Below are 23,207 nucleotides of genomic sequence, written 5' to 3' on the forward strand. Positions count from 1 at the left end.
TATAAAGTGAAGAAGCTGAACACCGAGTAGCTTTTCCGAGTAACAATTTTACACTTAAACCAAAGTTCAAACCCAAGTCCTGTGAACAGCATTATAACAGAAGCATCATTCTTTGTCTCTTAACTAATACTGCCTTGGGATTTTGTACAATGCTTCATCCATTCCCAGCTGATTAATTAATTTTTCCCCAGGTTTTTTTCCTTTGACTGATTTCTACCCATGAGTATAAACAACTTAACTGCAGAGTTATTAAGTCTTCCAAAGCAGGAGATATTAAGAACTTTCTTACACCTTCAACTAGATATCTATAATTTTTTTAAACTTTAAGAGCTCATTTGATTACACAAAGGAAAATCCCAAATTGTGCTAGCCCCCCATTTATTTGACATGAAAGTTTCATATTAAAAATATAAGAGATGACAGGAATACTATTCCTTCATTTGTACAAAAATCTAAATTTCAGCAGAGATTGATTCTAGTACTGTAGATAAATCTGCCTCTGTCTTTCCTCCTTCCCAACCCCCACACCAATACAATCCTTCTTCTGATGCACTTAAGCAGAAGAAATGCCAAAAGAAAAACTTTGTTAATTGGGGGAGGAGGGGGGGGCAAAACAAACTCCACTGTGAAAATAAATAAAACCAGGGACAAAATATCCCTTCAAACCATGGCTTGAACTGATTTTCCACTCTTATTGCAGTAGGCCCATCCTTGGTGAAAAGCTCATTTTGGAAAGCCTCTAGGCTGAGAGTACAATATCGCAAATTCAGCATTCTTTCTTCGTAACCTTTTGGAAGTAGGTTTCCACTTTGGAGAATGCATTATTGGATATTTTAACAAACTGTAGCAGGAAAGTGGGTTTTGGTTCTCTTCTCTGGTTCGCTACATTAAGGTGGGTAATAGTACAAACTCATCAACAGCAAGAACTGGGAAAATGAAAATGAGCAGAGCACTGATGTATCTCCTGTGCTGTCCATCTCATGCATCCAGAAGAATGCATCTCATGCATTCCTCTAGCACCAGCTACTGCAACCTGTTCTCCCATGTCTTTTGATGCACTGATGGGTGTACAGCCCTTCCTCCCCTTCAGACAGGGGCTTTGTTCACCTCAAAACTGCTCTACTATCTTCCTCCCACATGCCACACCTGTGCAGAGACTGCATTTGGCCATAGGGTCCTTAAAGAAAAATTTTACATTAGGGTTCACCAATTCAAAATGTGCTCAGCAACAAAAACACTACAATTCCTAAAACCTGCTGATAAATCCAAAATAACCAGAATTCTATTCCAAAATATTGCAAGCAGAACTACTTGCAGACATTTTAATTCCTTGAATGGAATAGTCTTTTCTTTGTTAATATTTGTTTAACAGTAGGATACTTACCTTCTTTTTTGAGCTTGCTTTTTCTTTCCCTAAATTTATCATGAGATTTCCCCTAATGAAATTCTACTGGAGTGTTAAACGTACATGTCACCAGAAAAGGATTTTCATGAGAAAAAGATTTATTCATTCATTCTTGGATGTTGGAAGACCAGGATCAAGATTTCTGTGAAGCAATTAGAAGCATGAAACAAACACTTTACTGTTTGTAATCGCTTGTAATGTCAACTCCAAGAGAAAAATCTGAAGGATATATGCTAATTCCTGTTAAGTGGGCACTTAAGAGTTGTAACAAAGCAACCCAAGCAGACAATTCACTTGTCATGGAAAAACTTTGTAACTGTGCTTCCATTCCAGTCTGCAAAGACTTTAGACAGTTTTAGTCACAATTAAAGACCAGGAGAGGAAAAAAGTGTTAAGCAACAATTTCTCAGGCTAGGGTTGCTAGAAAGGCCACAGCATAAGACCAACTGATTAAATAAAAACTGTTTCTACAGAAATGATTATACTGATTCTGTTGCCAGAAAGAGTGTAACTCACACCACTTCTAGAGAATTAAATTCAATTTTTTAACCCGATATACTTTAAAATATACTTAATACATGTTTATATATGCATATACACATTCATACAAACTGTAACTATGGTATATGTATCATACTTATAGGAGTTGTAGAATAACTACTCTGTACACACTGTTCAGCTGAACAGGACAGACTCACAGTGAGCGCTGCTTGTCACTGGCAGTGATGACAGTTTTAATCAAGTCAAGCAACCATAGAATTCTTCAAGAGCAACCCAGTGTGCCTTGTCCCAGCTGAGGCAGCACCCCAAATCCCCAGGTATTTATCCTGTATTTATCAGCAAAACTGAACAGCAAAGGGTCGGGTACTGCAATGAAAACTATTTGTATACTATTTTGTCCTCCCAGAAGCAGCATAACAGAATTTCCTAATTAAAAGTACAAATATCATTCAAATACCAAAACAAATAAATAAGTTACTAACTCAGTAGGAATTCAAAAGCTGAAAGGCAGACAAAGAAAACAAACACATTTTTCTGTCCGGAGAGTAAAACGGTAGCTGCCTGGCTCCTCTCCTGAGCCCCAGTCAAAGAACAGGTTGGCCCAATCTGCGACCTGTTCAGTGTCAGACTGCTTTGATATCTAGCAAGCACTTGCTAGTCAATAGTAATCAATGGAGTTTAGAAGCTATACATTAATCTGTGAATGTGTAATATTTGTCAAAAGAGAAACCAGCACCTTGCATAAGTTTGCAGGTGCTAGAATTACTTAAAAATAATAAATAAAAGCCCAAGCTATAAAATTCAGCTAAATTCACATTTATTTCTAACTGCTACTATTATTCCACTGTGTCAGTAACCAATAATGCTATCCCAGAGTAGAATATTGCTGCCAATTTTACAAGCAATAAAAATACTTTTTTGCCAGAATTAAAACTGCATTTCTTTCCATTTATTTATTCATTCAACAGACTCATTAGCCAAGACACTGCACAAGAACAGAATATTAAATTATATCAGCTGGATGTGTTTCTAAAAAGAACCTAAAAAATTAAAAAGATCAGTGATTTGGTGAATTAATTTCTTCAGCATCTACAACTAGCAGCTCTCAGCGATCTTAAAAAATACTTTGAAAATATAGACACTTTCAGACAAGCACAGAAAAAGAAAATAAACTTTGCATTGTAATCACAGATTTAAACAAATATTTTAAATTACAGATTAGCAATTTTATATGGACTCTCTACCATCCACAGTTCTCTCAGCAGTTGCTGATATTTGGAATTTTTGGGATCAATCCCATTTCCATTCTTATTTCTTTGTATTGTGGATGTGCAAATCTACTCAAGGCAATTTTGTGCCCAGCTGATCACAAGACCCTATCCAGCAAATTGCAATACATGGCAGTCAAACTTAAAGGAATTATATTGTGGTACCGAAGTGAAGAAATATTGATATTGCTGAATATTTTTGTTTTAAAAACCCCAAAACTTAAAGCAAGGTTTACAAGTCAAGCTCTTAGCAGTTTCCTGCAAAAGCAACTATGAAACTCAACATTCAACATTCTCTGTCCACTTATAGCAAAAGATCATTAAGAAAACAAGGAAAGCCTATATAAATAATTCTGAAGAGCAGCTCAGTCACCCTTGTAGCAATTCTCACAACTTCCCTGCCCTTGCGTCTGACCCCTTTAGTTCTCATCACAAATTCATCCTACCAACTCCATGCCTGGTTCATCCTAAATAGATGTATCTTTTCTTCTTCCTTCCGCCACACTGCACGCACATGTAAGATACAGGTTATATTGGGAAGGATAAGATAAGGAGAAACGTAAAACACAAGGTACCTCAATAAGAAGTTCTTCCAGTATGGCACAACCCAAAGCACCATACATGAAAGCAGTATATCCAGTTTGTTCTACTTGTAATATTGATTTGTTTAACTGTTAAGTCCTATATGATTATAGGTTTTGTTTAGTGAATATCTTTACACTTAATTTAACTTCCTAGATTATGTTAGGAGCAACAGCTCCTAGATGTCAAAATCCAAGTGAAATATTCTCCAAACGTGGTTCTACATTTTTGTCCTGTGTTCAAAAATCTTCCATGAATGCTGCAAGGCCTGCTTCCTTAGAGATGTGTGGGGCTTCTGTTTAATTTTGAAAAGCTGGAGGATGAAGTCAAGAGTTCTATAGTGTTTCATCGATATATTTTTTTAAAATCTCATTAATTATTTGCATGTTCTGGGGTTTGTTTTGCTCCCCCTGCCCCCTTCCAATGCAGTTGAGGGCTTAAAGCAATTTTGACAGAAGTAAGGTTAGTGCAAGAAATAATTTATATTCTGACTTCGCCAATACATTACTTTAGGAAAAAAAAATTATGTCCTGAGAGAAAGATTTAAATACATGAACTATTTTTCCATTCAAACCTCAATTTGCTCATTATTACTCCAAAGCATTGCCTTGGCTCAACTTTCTTTGTCAAATCTAGTTAGACATAAAAAATCTGTGCCTAAAGAACTGCAAAGAGAATAAACGTGGAAAATTTATATAGTCCCTGCATTTTTCAAAAATAAATTGGTCTTGTGTTATAGAGACTGGACAAGTTCATGAAATACAGACAGACATTCCAGATCTGCCCTAGGCTTCTAGCACGTAGCCAAACTGTTTTTCTACAAAACACAGTGATGTGAAGAGAAGCTATGAAGCAGATATAGGATACTCAGTTATTGTGGTCATGGACATCGCACAAGCAGCTAAAATCCTCAGTAAAAGCGTTAATCCACACTATCTCTAACTGCCCATATAAATTTGCTGTAGATTAAAAGTACTGAATAAAAACTAAGATTTCTGTGACTAATATCAACTGTTATTGCGCCAAACTATACTGTAATAGTTGCTTTGCCTACAGGCTTCAAGATTACTGAGAGCTGCTTTTATACTCTCAAAAACTGTGTTAAGTACTTGCTATCATCACAGCCTGTAATATTCATAAAGGTAAGCATTTAACTGATAATCCAAAGAGCCATACAGTCCTTACATACCGATGTACTCAAACACCACTGGAAAATTCTTGTTGAAGTGTTCTACCCTAGTCCAAAGCATATATTGATTACTGTGATAATGCCGGCTTAAAGATTTTTGAGTGGGAGTGATAACCAGGGTATTATCAAGAACCCAATAAAAGGTAGATGCCTAGAATATTTTCATGGTGGAAAACAAAATAAGTTTCTGAAGAATAAATGAAAAATTTGCAGGGGAACAGGAAGGGCTGGCTGAGTTGTTCTTTCTCCTTAGAGAGCAAGAGAGCAGAAAAGGTATTACAACATAAAACAACTTCAAAGAAAATCATTTCCAACGTATCCATCAGCTGGCTTAAAATAGTAACCACTTTCAAAGGGCAGGCTCTCCTTTCCTTCCATTTTTTCTTCACATTGAAACTAATTTGCTTGATTAATAAGAGAAATAATGTTCTCCTCCATATTCATCTGTCTCTCAGGGGGAGTGATTTCTCACCAGGCACCATATCTACTGTGGAAAGGAGGAGGACTGGAAAAGACCTCTGCTTGTATCAGAACTGCAATTTCTCTTTTAGAAAGACAGCATGGTAATGGGCAGTCAGTATGTAATAACTCACATGGTTTTCCTGTTGATAGGTTGTAGCAGTTGCTATATTCTGTCTTCCACATTTCCTCCAGGAGCTCCTAACCCTAGGTACCAATTTGCAGAGTTCCTAGCCTACCTAGTAATATTGAAGCTTCTCACTTTGAAAGATACTGGAAATAATGAAATAACATTTTTCCTCTTTCCCTCTCCAACTGCACTTTACGGCTCCTATCACTGCAACTCATTCTACCTATACATTTTAATTTATTAAGCAGATCAGCAGTGAAAGCTGCTGAAGAATTTGACACATTTTTTCTACATAAACATGTATTTGCTCATCATTCATCAGTGTAACAAAAATGTCTCCACCAACCGCTTTCATTTTATTAATAAAATCTTGAGAAACTGAAACCTAGGCTTCAAGCCTAATGATTGCAAAACCACTTCTAGGCATCAACCATATACAAAGCAAAACAGTATTCCCTTCCTCAGACATACCACGGACACTATTGCTCTCAGCCTTCCCTCAAAAAACAGCAAATGAGAGCACTTTTCATACAAGCTCTGGTTTGCTTCAGTACTACTATAAGTGAGTTCAAATACAACAATTATGCAGCAAGGTTAAAAATACTTTAGGAGATGGAAAAAAACTGAAACTATCGTTTAGGCACAAAAATCCTCGATATTTGAAAGCTTCATAGATAAAATTAGTTCTTCATATGCATGCATTTTAAACACAGTTTAGGGATTTATTTTAGACTCTAGAGCTACAATATATGTATTTAAAAAAAATCAAGGGTATCATATTTCTATTTCATTTATCCTCTTAAGGAAGTGAGAGATATTTTTCAACAATCAACAAAAAGAAGTTAAACTATATTACAGACACAAATTATGGAAACTACTACACCCAAACAACAGAGGAACAAAGAAAGAAAGCTGAAGATGATACCGACACAAATCTAAATTTAAATCAACATGCACATCAATCAAAGGAATATTCTTTTTAGCAGAGTAAATGGTGAAGCCAACACACTGCACTAGTTGCACTAGTTCCTTACTATCAAGTATTTATCATTACAGCTTATTACTTTTAAACTTCACTCACACATCTTTTTATGGCACTACATAAACAGATTTTCTATCAGTTTCCCTTGAAAAAATAATAAGTCAATAATTAAGGTGGCAAAGAGGGAAAGAGAGAGTCTTTTATCATTAAAAAAAATCAGACAAGGAAACACATTACTGCACATAATTTTTCAGATTCTGAGAACTTAATGTAAGGAATATCACCACTGTCGGGCTGATGTGAATGGCTTCCTATATTTGAACTGAACACAGGGGCCTGACAGATGGTTTTAACCACTTATACCCGTCATTCACAACTTGGGTGGGGGAACCTAACCGCTGTCCATGGGTTTTATTTTCTGGTCTGAAGAAGGCAAAGTACACTCCTATTGCTTCAGCTACATGGAAACACACAGAGTTACTGTGTGTGGTCACTGAACTTTCATTTTAAAGGTAGTAAGCCTACCAGATCCTTTTCACGCACTTTGTGTAGTGCTTCCAAACCAATGGGCTAACTGCGCGAGACTGCAATGTATAAAGTCACCCTGGTGGTAATCCTTACACTGTGGGTGATCGTAACAAAATTAAAGGGACACCTATTCATGTTGTGTTCACTCTTTACTCACAGGGCAGTTGAGATCAGAAGACTTCTGTCTCTTAATTTCAGCTAGAAGAATGCTTGTTACTAGTTACTTTGTCTTAATTAAGAGAAAATTGTATTACCTTCCTATTTTTAAGAATGACTAGAAACAAAGCCTATCCAAGATCTCTGTTGAATAAACAACACTAGAGAAAATCTTACCATTTTCTTGTTTCGTTCTAAATTAGCAATTCCACTTTAAAGGATATTACAGCTGGAAGGTGTGTAACAAAACTCCTGTATCAGGGGATTGTAAGAGGGTAGCTAGTGCTATGCCTGCTGCTGCCCATCCTGAATACTTTACCACGCACAGCTTCCACAGCATCAAGGATACCTAAGGGAGAATCCTGAACGAGACCCTCAAGTTTAAATCCTGCATGTTAAGTTCAGCTACCTCTGAATCCAATTCACTTTAATAAGCCTTGCAGAAAGCTTACTGCAACATTTATATTCATCCCTTTCTGCCACGCACCCACACAGCGCCGCCATGAGCTAGGACTTGGGAGATTCTAGGCAATGCAGCAACCCGGGATGAAAACTTCTTCCAACATACCGAATATTTTGATGAAAGCAAGGTAAGCAACCACCTGGGACTTTAAACCATGAGGCAGTATTTCCTCATTCCACAGCCACACAGTGTCAGCACTCCAGCTTCAGCACTCTTCAGCTATCTTGCTGAACTACTTTCCAACTTAAGAATCAAAGTTCTTTCAGGCACACTTTCACAAGCTTAAACAATGTGAGCAGGTGGCTTTCTTCTTTGTATATTTGAAGCAATACAAAAGATACGATGACAGAACTCCAAAAGCCTTTCCTTAGTAATGAAAACCCTCACTAAAGTTCAGTAGCAATTGCCAACTTGGAACTAATAATATTTTATAAAAGCAGAAATCTCTCAAATTGTCAGAGTACTCAAAGTAGATTTTTAATGAAGGAACAACTAAATTCACAGCAATGTTGCAATTTTAAAGAAAAATGAAAAATTGATCTTGACATTTACAATGACTCTTTAAAGTTTTGCCAATAACTACTACAAGACAAAGCACCATTCACGATGTGTATTTATACTAGAGGACAAATCACTTCCATGACAAAAAGCTGGAGTCAGACTGATGTTATTGAAATTACTAGTACATTTACCAGCCATACTTTCCTCCTGAGGATAATTGATAATATTTTTATTTATTTATTTATCTAAAATGCTTAAATAATTGTGCAATAATGCACCAGGACCATGATTCAGTTACATCACTAAAACAAATTTACTGTTACGATATGAAAAGGATGCCTTCTCTAGATATGAGTGATAACCAGCACTGCTTCTGTAATTCTTCTTTGGTATCACCTCATTGTGCAAAACTAAAAACAGTTTCAGTATTAATTGCTAAAGGGCATTCTGTAACTTACATGTTTCCGCATCAGTGCAGGAACTCTTGAGTGCTGAAAAGGTCAATAGTTGAACTAACACGGAATTCTACTGAACAAATAACCTATGCCTAACAATTACATAAAACCAAATGAATGCTCTAACGCATTTTTATGTCATAGCACAAGTAGATAATTTTTCCATTGTCAAGCTGCTATGCTAACATTAACTCCGCATCTTGAAAATACATACTTCATCATATATAAAAAACTATATAAGAATACAAAATATATATCATAATACATTATATATATGCTTTATATATAATAAACTTTGTACTTATTTTTAAATACTTGTCTTTGTGTTACTTCCAAAGGTGTACATCTTTGCAAGCACAGGAGGAAGCAAAAGGAAAAGATGTATAATTTAGCTGGAAAATTCATATGTTTTTTTAATCTATGGAGGTAATTCTAAGATGGAGAAACTGAGATCAACAATGTCCCATGTGTAGAAATGTTTTCTGGCAAGGGAAAAATGGAAGTTAGAAATGAAAAAAAAAAAACAAAAAACCCCAAACCCCAACCTAAATAAGTCATTATTGCAATAACAAAACAAAGAAAGCTGTATGGCAATCAACAGTCAGGGAGAAATGAAAATAAACATTAAGGATAGGACACTGAATGGAAAATTAATTTTGTGTATCTCAGTCTTTACTACAGAAACGGAATAATAGTCTTAGAACCATTCTCGATAGATTAAAGAAATGAGAATAAAGTACTTGTGTCAAAAGAAAACAAAGACTACTACCACCAGAGTGAGAATGGTACTTATGTACAACTTCTAGCAGAGTTTTTGTCATCTACTCATAATACGACTCTTAAACAATCCCAAAACGGTTTACAACTAGAACTCGTGTACTAGACAGGAGTCAGATTTACACCTTTTCAACATAAAAGCATGCTGCAGCATGATCCAGGCCAGTAAGCCACAATTTCAGCATCGGGTAAAACAGAAGACCTTGACAAATCCAGCATAACAAGGGCACATCAGTACAACTCCTAAACCCAAAATGCTATTATCCACTGATTATTTTTCCTTGATACTATAAAAGTTATAGGATTTTCAACAACATTCTTACAAAGTTCTTTGCAACAGACTACTGAGGAAACTAAGATGCAATGAGGTAAGAAACACATTTTAGATATGGATCACAAGCTGCTAGAACAGATACTATTAGAAATAGATACTAATAAACTATTCAGAAGAGGTATGCTAGAATTGGGCATCACGCTGCCCAGTGTAGGTAAGTGCACAGTAAACACAGGAGGAGCTATCTAGCTGGAACTGTGCAGGTGCACCATGTAAATAATGCCGAAGAACAATCCCAGGGCAATATGTCCAAAATCACCCAATACTAATTTTCAAAAGTGACTTAAGCTCTGAAGAGATTAAGTGTCACTGAGAAATTTGTACAAGTCAGGAGGCCAAGTCTCTTGCAAATATGAGAACAGGTTATGTTTTTAGACCCAGAAGCAGTAAAATTCTAAGTAGCCACTAAATGAGCAGCAAAATTCAAACTAGGAAACAAGACACAGAGAGCAAAAGTCTTTTGAGGAGAGGCTGAGGGATCTGGGGTTGTTTAGTCTGGAGAAGAGGAGGCTGAGGGGAGACCTTATCGCTCTCTACAACTACCTGAAAGGAGGTTGTAGCAAGGTGGGTGTTGGTCTCTTCTGCCAGGTCACTAGCGATAGAATGAGAGAAAACGGCTTCAAGCTGCATCAGGGATGGTTTAGATTAGACATTAGGAAAAATTTCTTTAATGAAAGAGTGGTCAGGCATTGGAACAGGCTGCCCAGAGAGGAGGTAGAGTCACCATCCCTGAAGGTATTTAAAAGACGTGTAGACGTGGCACTTCAGGGCATGGTTTAGGAGACACGGTGGTGTTGGGTTGACGGTTGGACTTGATGATCCTAGCGGTCTTTTCCAACCTTAATTTTTCTATGATTCTAAGACGTGCAGCCCAAAGAAAGAGAAAGTGCTGCTGAAGCATTTTGGGGAGATAATCATAGAAACTGAAAAAAGAATAATGCAGAGAGCAAGGGAAGTAAGCAGTCAGAGTTTTCCAACTGTGCCAGTAAAGATCTTCATAAATGTGTCTATTCCATGACACCTGGATGTTAAGACAGTCTGTGATAGGTTTACGTAAAGTTATACCCTAAAGCACATTAGAAGAATGCTAAAGCTCCAAAGTCAAGGACTCTGATAGAAAACATCAGAATCAAGTACTTCATCTGGCCCTGCTAGACCTTGTGAGCCTAAGGAGCCTTTTTAACAAAGTAAGCTTCTTTAAAAAACTGCAGTGCAAGAAGCTGCATTCAGGGTGATCTTATCAACTCACCAGCAGAGTTTAGATCTCCAGATCTACAAATGACCTACCACTGTTTCAGAATGCAGCAACAGTCGATGCTAGGACATTACTTCCTGTGTGTAGAAAGTAAGACAGTAGAAAAAAGATGGAAGAAGACCAAGAAATATGCTAAAACTTCCAAATTTTTATACTTCCTATTCTCAACAAAACAGAAAAACATACTCTAACAGGCAGTTATAACTCCTGAATTCAATCGGAAAGTACTACAGGGGTGTATGCTATGGCAACTGCAGTATTCTCTACTGTACACCCAGCGCCTCTTTACATTCACGTGCCTCTGTTCCCTTCTGCTCTGCTCTGCTTCAAGCTCCTGCCTCTCTGCATTTATCTTCTCCCCACATCAGACCCAGCAGCCTCAACCCTTCATGGCTCTCTTCTCTGTCACATTCTGGATCTCCCTCTCCCCATGTGTTGCCATTCTCAGTCCAAAGATCCTTTATCACCAATCTCCTGGTTTAAGACTCCTGCTGTTCCCCGATATTTCTACCCTCTCATTATCCTTCCACCCCACTTTTCACTCCCCTAAAACCAAAAATACCAGTCAAATTCTTTGTCTTCCATTCTGTACTGATATAGAAACAGGTATAAGAACAGCATGCATTTTTCTGTCTGTGCTGGGTGTCTGCACATAGCTCTTTTTGCCCACTCTTCCCTATCTACCCTTTGAGGATGATGTCATCTGTTCACACCATCTTAACTAGCATCTGCACAGCAATGGCTTGTAAGAATGTCTATCCATCCACCTACTCTTGATTGCCTCCATATGGTACTGCTTCTTCTCCTGATTTTCTCTCCAGAAAACTTAAGCTTGATATGTTCACAACTCAGCTCCTTATCATTCCTCTCAAACACTTTTTGCAGATAAACTTTTGCCATTATCACCTCCTGTAATATAGGTGTTTCGCAACCCCTTTGGCCGCATCTGAACCACATATCTATTATATATCCAAAATCCCGTTACAATCTTCCTCCACATATACATACACCTTTTTCTTTCTAATATCTCCATCTTTGTTTAGGCACATACTGAAGAATTAGAAAGGGAGATGGAGATTCATCTGTTTAAATTTAGACAGGCTTCCCTACTTATCCTAAGTCATACTGAAAGTGAAGCAAGTAAATCACTTTAATACTAGTATTTATGCATTCATTTCAGGAATCCTTTTTACCACATCACCCTTAAGAGCTATGCTGGTATCACTGGTTTCAAGCTCCTGGGAAGAAGACAATATGGAGACAGCTCAAAGAGCTCCATCAGTTGCTACTGAACAGAGCCAGCTGGTACCTACAGATCTTTGTTCAAAGTTTCTGCACTCTTTATTTAGGTACTTTCTGAACGTAAAAGAGTACGGAAGAGGAAGCCCCCTAGACAGATATGCAGCCGTTTTAAAAAATAAAGTATGCTGCTACCTAAAGATAAATAATATATTGGATGGCTGAGAGAAAGAGTAAAGAGAAGAAATGCAGACATCTGAGTAACACATGTGCAGTTTGTAATTGCATTAACAACTTATAAACAGAGGAACCCATCAAAATTTGACCAGAACTGCCATCTTAATACAGCTGCTTAGGCAAGAACCATGCTTTAAACATTTAGTACTTTACCAAACTTTAAAAAAAAAAAATTAAAATCTAAAATCAAGGGGAAAAAAAACCCACAGAAAAAGCCCTGCACCCCACACTTACTTGAGATGAAAAACTACCAGCAGAACATTTTATACTCAGATATTATTAAACCACTTGCTTCAGCAAACCAATTTTTTTAAAAATATTACTTTGGGTTGTATATTGAATTTATTTCCAAGGTTTATTTTAGCATTAGTACTAATTAAAACAGATATTGTGCTACACTTCTCCCTCATTATGTGGTTGTGAGCATTGTTTATACTGATAGAACAGATTCAGAAATCAGTTACAAAACAAAAAAGTGAAATTGAAGACATCCCCTGCGAAGTGAAGGTCGAGAACATCATAGAAGACATCCTTACAGAAACCTATGAAGTCTCTAGCAAGAACATACACAGTTTTTTTTTAGAAGTTAACATTTCAACAAAATTAACAACCTACACTACTATACATACATTGTACATGGTGATGGATCATAAAAATCATTCTTTTCTGATTCATTAATTAAACTGAATTATCAGCCCATTTTAAGGGTCTGAATAATCTCTGTGAATCCTAATAGAAATTTTCCTAATATACATGCAGATACCAACTTGTCCTGAATATGATTTATTCAAGACAAGACCTAAATGTTCACTTGCACATAAACATATCAGGTGAAATTCAGCATGGCTCAAAGAGGCAGTTTTATTTCTGAGACGTTCTTGGGACAAAAAAAAAATCACAAATGGAAAGTAGGCAAATTCAAATATAGATTGTTGGAAGCTTTTTAAGTAATAAACATTTAATCCCTTTTTTTTTTTCAGTGTCATGTGGTTTCCAGTATACACAAAGTAAAGAGTGAAAAGGTAAAAATAAAACTGGCATACCCTTAATATATTCCAGAATTCATAAATCATTTGTAAATTTAGTCCTTTTATAAAAGAATCCTTACATAAATTGGGGGGAGGGGGGCATCAATCCCATATATGAAGCACAATTTAAGCCCAACATCACTGACCAATCAAAATTAGTGAATGCACTGCATCTCTCTGCAGTGAGGAGAAGCGACAAGGTAGGCTGTCATTCTGCAAAAGCTGCCCATCGCAAGCTTTCCTCTCAGAAGCGCTGCTTTTCTTTTTTAGAAAGCTTGAATCTCAGTGGTGTCTCTGGAGACAAGAAGCCTTCAGTATGTTAAATTACTTTCATTATGTATTTTCAGATGCTTATTGATTCTACAGTAGGAAGAGTGGGAGACTGCAGCAGCCTGTACACCAGAACTAAAGCAGTTGTATACGTTAGCAGTATGCTGAAACAATGGCACAGTACAGGCACAAATTTTCATTAAGGTCATTTTTTGAAGATATGCTTATTACCCTCTTTCCCTTCTACTCTGCTAACAAGTGAACAAAATGAATCCCTCCAACCTGGAACTGCTTCACCTGCATCGAGAATTTATCAAACCTTTAGTGGAGGTAAGATCTGTTCCTTATTATGGTATGCAGAATAAGCAACATTTAACAGAAAATCTGGAGAAAGGGAAGAGATCAGATTCAACTTACATTAAGCGCTAGCATCTTGTTATATTTGAGACCAGGAAATATTCAAATGCTATTTCCCCCTCCCCATTAAAAACACAATGGTAGAAAAATGTTATTTTGTATGAAAGTATTGTAGAATATTAAAAACCTGTTTTGTTTGTACAACATAAAACCAGTACAGTTTAAGCTAATACAGTATTTGGGAAAAAAGCCACATAATGTAACCGGGAATATTTTTTTTTTCTCCCCCAGCAGTATTTGCAAATATTGGCAGTTAAATATGTTACAGATTTATTCAGTTACTCTTTGAAGGATCAGATAGTCTGTAATTAGTGTGTACTTATTGCTTTATGAAGGTTGGCTAATATGACTAATCTCTCATTGCTCAAGAAATCCCCCTTTTTTGTCGGATTTTTTTTAAACTTCTTTCCTTCATTACTCTGTACATTCAAGCTGTTTATTAAAAACATGGATTTGCTAAACATTTATTTCAAGAAAGGAAATTACAACAGTATGCAAATTAAACAAAAACTTATTTTCTATAAAGCTCATTGGCTCTGCTCTATTTCTCATTAGAAGACAAGAGAGTTGTATATATAAACTACCTGCTCACAGGAGCTATGAAACTACAGTTTCTAGGTCTGATCACAGACACTTTACATCCCACAGTTATTGCTTCTAGTCAGGGGTTTTTTTGGTAACCTGCACTATTTGGAGAACAGGAAACTTGTCCAAAAAAACTAAATTCATGTAAGCTGACAGAAGAATGACATGATTTTACTAGCAAATAGTGAACACACTAACTGATCTTCTATGTAATCTATAAGATCCAATTTTAGAGATCTTTCATTCATGAAATAAGTGATATTAGAAAATATATAGTTGCATTATTTTATTTTGAAATTAATAGCCCTACTTTTAACCTTTTTTTTCCTCCCCTTCACAAGGGCATGCAGCAACTAATTCAGTTTTACAACTGACAGTATGAAGAATGCAGTTGACCGGGTATCTTTCTAGCTGTATGACCTACAAGCAGCAGGATGCATCACTAAAATGTATTCTTAAGACATAAAGGAATTAGAAACAAAACATGGAACACACTTGCATTACCATTTACGTGCACGACACTTCAACAATATACATGGAAGACTAATACATCTGCTCAGATTTTCGTTAAAAGAAGAGTGCTATGATTGATTCTTAAAATGGTGAGCATTTCTTAAAGAGGGATTTATAATTTAAAAACAGAATTGCGGAAACTACTGATGCATGAAGAAACGAAACATGAATTCCCCAAAGGAGAATATGCATACTTCACCAGCAAGCTGAATAAGGGTTTAACCAAGCTTTTTCTATACTACTCATTAAATAACGTATTTGTCATAATGACTAATGGATATTTTTCTCTCCATTTCATGGTCTGTTATGTATTCACCTTAAATGAAAATAAACCAAAATAGGTAACTCATGGTTACTCTCAAAGCACATGAACTGGATTTTCTGATGTATAGCAACTTCTTTGACTAAGCCATCACTCAAAAGTAATGAGCAGGAATATTACAGAAAGAAATACGCAACCATAAACTAAAGGATGTCTACATGCACTCTGAACACAGAGATAAGAAATTATTTTTTTAAAAAACCTGGAAAATAAAAGCAGGCTGCTACAAAATGCAACAGGGGAAAGAAATTAACATCACTTAAAAGAAGGTTTATTTGTTATTGCTGGCTTGAAACTCAGAACAGACAAACAGAATATGCACTGGTCTATAGAAGTATCTCAGGCAATTAAGAAGTCCCCATGTTTAATCAGAATTTTTTGCGGCTGAAGTGCTGGAACAAAAAAAAGAAAAAAAAACTGCAAGGAATGAAATAAGAGCCCAGCTACCACTTGGTTTCCAGGTTACAGTGCATGTCAAATATCTGTCAGTGACACCATGTATCAGTTTATGACAAGCTGCTGCAATGATCTGAAAGGCCCTTGAGGCACAGAGAACAGGTAGGTCAGTGGTTGCATGCACCCCACTTCTGCCTAGAATTTGCAAGGGACCAGGCTCTGTCCAGAAAGGCGATGCATCGGGTAAATTAGCTCCTTGCCTTGACGTTTCTGCTTTTATTTAACTGAAATCTGATCAATGCCACAAAGAGGTGATGTTTAATTTATTCATAAGACATAGCACATCTGAAGTTTTCTGTTCTCACAAAATTTCAGTTGGCATACTGTTAGAGCTAAGATCATTTGTTTTAGCAGATCTGCTTTTGATTTCCTCCTGGCTTTTGCTAATACAAAAGAACTGCATTTATACAGTAATGCATTTGGAATGGTTTCTTGAAATCCATTCACAGCCAGAACAGTGTACACAGAGGAAATCATATTCCTGAGGGTTAATACAAACCAAACAGAGGTAGCCTAAATTAGAAATCAAACAAAGCTTTTGAAATATGTCCTGTTTCAGTTCACACCTGAGACTAATACATTCTAATTTACATCTTTTGTATTTAAGAGGCACATGTGAAATAACTGTTGAAGCATACCAAGAATTTTCATCATACAATTTGCAATTAATAGTATTGTGCAATTGAGGCTTTTCAGAACTGCAGATGAAATCCATTTGCAGGCTGTATCCCAAGTATGCTTAATTCATACTTTCGTTAAAAAAGAGCTTATTTTTGTTCACCTTAGTGCTATCCATTTTTAATGTATTCAGAATGGAACAAAGGTCCACATTTAAATTTATTTTCATGCCAAGTACGTCCCCTTAATTTTAAAGCTACCTAAAAAAACCCAACTCAACTATCATAACAAGAAATTGAATAACCTCTCGTCTGTTTATTCATATCATTACAAACTCGAGAGCTGGCTGACAATATCAGTAATAAAAACATCAGGTATTACATGCAGATGCTACATTTACAACCTATCGCATAGGATAAAACAAAGCAGATGAGCCACAAAATAAAAAGAACCCTAGATGTAATAAATGCTACTTTTTTTGAACCTCACTTATTCCTAAGAAAAACATGCTATGTATATAAATGTTGGATTTGACTGCAGTTTGTATTTAAAAAAAAAAACAAACCAAACCCAAAACCCTGAGACAATTTTCTTTTTAAGTATTTTCTCAAATTATTCCCCTAAATCTCTTCTGAAATAAAACTAAATACCCTTCCATTCCATGTAGACAATCATTTCTTGAAGAAATTGAATATTCAAATCAGAAAAAGGAAAAGTAGCATTTGTATAAACTCCATTCCCCCAAACCCATGTAAGTTTTGCATTTGAAATTATATACAATTATATAAAATTGTTGTAGTGGTAAGTTTCATATGTGCAGGTGCATATATATATAAAAGCCAAAAGAAGTTTTCAAGCTCTCTAAATATCTGCTAAATTACAGAAATTCAAGTTTCAGCCCACAACACTATTGCAAACTCTTCATAAGAAAGAGGCTGCTAAATTCCCACAAATAATTTAAATGTTCTTTTTATGATACATAAGCAACAGTGCTCCATGTTCGTATCACTTTCTTTTTCCACAAGAGCCTTTTGAAAGTGATCTTGAGTACTACTAATTTGTTTATACTTAACAACATTCTTCTGAAGTGACCCTCAACGCAATACAAAGGCGATGCACAAGTATAGTTTATTCAACAAATGGGCCCTTTGTAAAGGCCACATCACTATAAATAAAGCCTTGTCTCCCTAAGTGGAAGCTTTTCACTTTCTTCTTTTTTTTTTTTTTTTTAAACAAATCCTACTTTCCTTTAAAAACGAAAAGACCTTATCCTAGATCCTCAGGCTTTTGAGTCCATGCCAACCAAAGCTCTAAACATACAGTAAATCAAGAGTTTGATAAGCATAAATGTTTTTCCTCCTTCCCTGCATTTATCTACAATAATTGTTAAGAAATCAAATAGTTCCATATTTTATTTCATCTTTCAGGAGAAAAAACAACTGCAACAAAAGAATGTGTTTCTCCCCCATTCTGGAAGTCAACATGCAGTCTGAATCTAACATTACAGTCCGAGATGCCATTGATGACATCGACACCAACATGTACCAACCACTGTCATATCCACTAAGCTTTCAAGTTTCTCTCACTGGATTTTTGATGTTAGAAATTGTTTTGGGACTTGGCAGCAACCTCACTGTGCTGGTACTTTACTGTATGAAATCCAACTTAATCAATTCTGTCAGTAACATAATTACAATGAACCTTCATGTACTTGATGTAATAATTTGTGTGGGATGTATTCCTCTAACTATAGTTATCCTTCTGCTTTCACTGGAGAGTAACACCGCTCTCATCTGCTGCTTCCACGAGGCTTGTGTCTCTTTTGCAAGTGTTTCAACTGCAATTAACGTCTTTGCTATCACTCTGGACCGATACGACATCTCTGTAAAACCTGCCAATCGAATTCTGACCATGGGAAGGGCTGTGATACTAATGACATCAATATGGATCATTTCACTTTTTTCCTTCCTGATTCCTTTCATTGAGGTCAACTTTTTCAGTCTTCGAAGTGCAAGTACTTGGGAAAATAAGACACTTTTGTGCGTGAGTACAAACGAGTACCACACTGAGCTAGGAATGTACTACCACCTTCTCGTTCAGATTCCAATCTTTTTCTTCACTGTTATAGTAATGCTAATTACATACACCAAAATACTCCAGGCTCTAAATATTCGGATTGGTACAAGATTTACAACAGGACAAAAGAAGAAAGCTAGAAAGAAAAAAACTATTTCTTTGACCACTCAGCATGAGACTACGGACGTGTCCCACAGCAGTGGAGGAAGAAACGTCGTCTTTGGTGTAAGGACTTCTGTGTCTGTCATAATTGCTCTACGCCGAGCTGTAAAACGGCACCGGGAGCGACGAGAACGGCAAAAAAGAGTCTTCAGAATGTCCCTCTTGATTATCTCAACATTCCTTCTCTGCTGGACACCCATCTCTGTTTTAAACACCACCATATTATGTTTGGGCCCAAGTGACCTTTTGGTAAAGTTGCGATTATGTTTTCTAGTAATGGCATATGGAACAACTATATTTCACCCTCTACTTTATGCATTCACAAGACAAAAGTTTCAGAAAGTTCTGAAAAGTAAGATGAAAAAGCGAGTTGTTTCAATAGTGGAAGCAGATCCCATGCCAAATAACGCTGTAATACACAACTCATGGATAGAGCCTAAAAGGAACAAAAAGATTTCCTTTGAAGACAACGAAGTAAGGCAGAAATGTTTAGTACCTCAGGTTGTCACTGACTAGATTACAGTATTCACCAAAACACATCAAGCAGCATATTTGAACAAATTGTAGAAAAATACTGCCAAATAAGAAAAAAATTTTTTAACTATTGGCAAGACTGTAAATTTTCAATATATATTAAATAGAGTAGGTCTTGTATATTCAATTTCTTCATTATGTAAGATATATGTTGCATGGCCGTTTGTTAGCGTAACACCATGTGTATATTTGTCAAAAATATTCAAGTCCTCTTTTTTAGAAAATAAATAGCCTTAAAGAAGTGCAAACTTTTAAAAATATTTGTATGGCTCAAGTTTCTTTGTAAATATGAAAGAATTTTTAAACAAAAATTCCACTCGGGAATACTTTTCTGAAGCACAAATTCACCATTTTGCATGATAAGGTATTTTAAAATTTAATTCATAAACAGTATTGAGCAGAGATATTCTCAGTGCTATACAGCTACAACTTGGACACATTTTGACTTCATATTTAGATAGCTACTTATTTAAAATTTCTCCAGCATGGAATTATCATGCACATGTAGACAAAGCCACTTACGTAATGTCCTTCAATTAATGGTTCAGGATCAGTTAATTTTGATGGGAGGAAAAAAATTCGTGTTGGTCCAAAAATTGACAGTGCTTTTCTTAAAGGTAAAAAGTCTTGTGTATATGAGACAGTATACAATTTCTACATAGAAAATACACAACTTTGAATAATTACACAGGCGGGGTGGAGGGGTTAAGGGGGAAAGACAGGCTAAATGAAGGCAAAAGCCACAGACAAGAAGGTTATTAGGCTTGATGCTAAAAGACGACCAATCAACAAAGCCATTCCTGTGCAAAAGCTTAGATTTTCACATTGAAGGGGTTTAGCTAGACCTTTAGTGTCAGGGGTACCTTTTATACAGAGATTTTTCAGTAATTTCATCTAGCTACATAGATAGATATGACTGTCAAGTGCCACAGCTAAAGTAGAAGATAATTTTCTTGCCCTCAATAACTTCTGTATTATTTTGACTTCACTTCTCCTTTGATGATGTTCAGTTCTAGCCATGCAACTGCTTTGTCAGAAACCAATCACCAATACTGTTAGCTACCCTATTTCTGGATGACTATGGTATACCATCATTCTATATCCTCTTTTTCTGTTTCATCTTATACCTGCAGTGAAGAATCAAGAAGCCTTAAGAAGTCATCATTGTCCATAGCACTGTAAGCAATAATTAAGATATTAATCCAAACAACAGTTTGCTGAGTGTTTTGCACTATCCCATGCTGAAAAATTTAATCATTTCAATGAACAGTGGCTACATTCGACTTAGTTACCAGTTGGTGGGACGGGGGGGACAGGATGCGGAAACAAAACAAAAAACTGCAAAATCTATTAGCATGATTTCACTTGTCTTGTTATCAACTGCTCAGTGTGTCACCAGCTACCAGTATAATTAAAAGACTAATTCTCAATAAGTATTGGCAGAAAAAAGCAGAGCATATCCCTGAATATGCGAGCTAGTTTGACTAAAGTATTACATTAAAAAATTAGGATTTCTAAAGCACCTTTCTGAAGTTGCATATTAAAAAAAAAAGTGTGATTTTAAGGGAACAAAAAGCTATTTTTCATTACATTATCAAATTATTAATCATATGTGTATTGCCAAAACTGTTTTTGTGGTTAAAAAAGAAGCAGTACTTGTAATGTAGCTTAGTTTACTTAGGCTCATGCCTTAGCTTACCAGAACAGAAGACTCAAAAAAATAATACTACAGCTTCATACTCCACAAAGACCAGCCACTTAAAATCATCCACATTCTACCTAAAGTTTTATTATATAACTGATAATAGTTCATTATCTAAAATTACCATATAACGTACATTCAACCATAAATTCACTGGGTTTTTTTCTAAAAGTTAGCCCAATGACACCTGCATTCAACTGTACCCGCTTCCAGTGTTGATTTCATCGAAGCTATCCCTAGTTTCCTAGAAGAATTGAAAACCTTCCTCTTATTTCAGAGATTGCAGGACGGAAGTAAACTTAAGAGTTTGGGGTTCTTTTTTAATCCAATATGCTCCAAATTTATAACAAAAACATCCCTTCAGGAATAAGCTCTTCTGTAAAGAAATGTGCTTAAGAAGGAACTATTATTTTTAAATTCTTGTAACACTTCTTCCTTTGTCTCCTAGCTATCCTCTGTATTCTGAACACTAGAAGGAGGAGAAAGTTGGATCTCTAGGGTTAATAGCATAATATGATTTAACTGATTACTTATCTTCCAATAAAGCATTCTTAAAACAAAAATACTATTCATTTATTTAAAAAGAAGAAAAAAAGAAATCATACTGACCACAACACTTGAATAAGCTTAGATTGTGTCCGTATCTGAAATACGCATTTAAGGAAAGCTTTCAGATTGGAAATGACTCTTGACAACATGACTTCAGTTTTTAAAATTAAATAAATCCTCAAGAACTACATGTTTAGTGTTAAAAGCTCATTCATTAGAAAGTCAGATTCAATGAAGCAATACTTCACAACAACGAGAAAATGCAGCCTAGGAATTAGTCAGATTAAATCAGGTTTTAAAGGCTATGTCGATCACAGCCATTGATTGCCTTTAGAATATAAGCAAGTGCATTTTTACGTTTACTATTCTTCATCTTTCATTAAATAAAGAAAAACAAAGGACTTATGCCATGTTGGAGTACACTTTGAGGTCTGGAGAAGAAAATTCTGCATAGAGCAAGGAGTAATACAAGTAAGAATACTTGCAATCCTATATACATGCAGAAGTCTTTATAAAACAATCATACACGATCTGTACCACAAGGACAACAGATTTAACACAAACACCAAAATAAAGACTAACTAGTGAAGGAACACGTATATCCTACAGATACAGAAGCAGATTTTAGGAGGGATATGAAGATGTGCCGTGGGTGCTTGACAGACAGACTAAAACAGAATGCAAAAATGGGCAGTATCACTGGAGAAAAAAGGGCAAATATATGCCACAGTATTGTACAATAAGAAGCCCACTACATTCTTAAAAATGATCTCACCACAGTGAGTCATTAGTTCAATTACATTTCACACCACTCAGCCTAAGGCAAGCAGAATTGTACAGGACTCTCAAAATACTAATTCCAGCAAATACATCTCAGAAACACAAGCAACGACCACCAGTTTCCACATGTTCTCTGTCCCTAAAGGATTAGCTGGTATCTCACTATGCTGTCTTTTAACTTCAAATGCACTTCCATTCAATTTTACATTCTAAAATGAGGCTAGCCCACACTAAAAATACAAAAAAGCAGAGTACAGCACCAGTATCTATTAGAATATTCAAGAAGCACACCTTAACACACTAGTACATCACAATCCAGTGAAACAGAAATATAAATACATCACAGATACCTAGTTTCAGGTTAGTAACAATTTTTACAGGTTACAAGGCACTGCTATATGGTCAGAAGTTCTGTTTACTTTATTAGTGCCAGGAGAATAGGAATCACTTCAGTGATCTCTAAATACATTAAAAATGTATGCATCTGGATACACATTAGATCGATACACTTCTCCTCCTTCATTGTTACGTAAATACACACATGTACATAATACAGAACTACTATACATCCATGTGTACCAAAAGTGGAGTTCAACATTAGAATCTATTTTATATTCATGTGGAGGGGTTTTTGGTAAGATTACCTCTGAACTGGACTGACAGGCACTATGCCCCACCATGCATATATTTAAATGCTTTCTCTTCTCCACCACCACTTTTTTTTTTCTTTTTAA

General features: G+C 36.0%; 2 protein-coding genes across 2 annotated transcripts in view; one reads left to right on the forward strand and one right to left on the reverse strand.

The window, feature by feature from the left end:
* The window catches only part of COG5 (component of oligomeric golgi complex 5), a 203,215-nt gene that overhangs the window by 138,476 nt on the left and 41,532 nt on the right, over positions 1-23,207 (reverse strand). The gene's annotated exons all lie outside the window — the stretch shown is intronic.
* Positions 16,116-19,683, forward strand: GPR22 (G protein-coupled receptor 22). The gene is made up of 2 exons (XM_009504225.2): positions 16,116-16,154; positions 18,098-19,683. Exon 2 carries the CDS (start codon positions 18,123-18,125, stop codon positions 19,422-19,424), a length of 1,302 nt encoding a protein of 433 aa, XP_009502520.1. The 5' UTR covers positions 16,116-16,154; positions 18,098-18,122; the 3' UTR covers positions 19,425-19,683.

Source organism: Phalacrocorax carbo, chromosome 1 (genome assembly GCF_963921805.1).
Source record: "Phalacrocorax carbo chromosome 1, bPhaCar2.1, whole genome shotgun sequence".
In the NCBI taxonomy this organism is placed as follows: domain Eukaryota; kingdom Metazoa; phylum Chordata; class Aves; order Suliformes; family Phalacrocoracidae; genus Phalacrocorax; species Phalacrocorax carbo.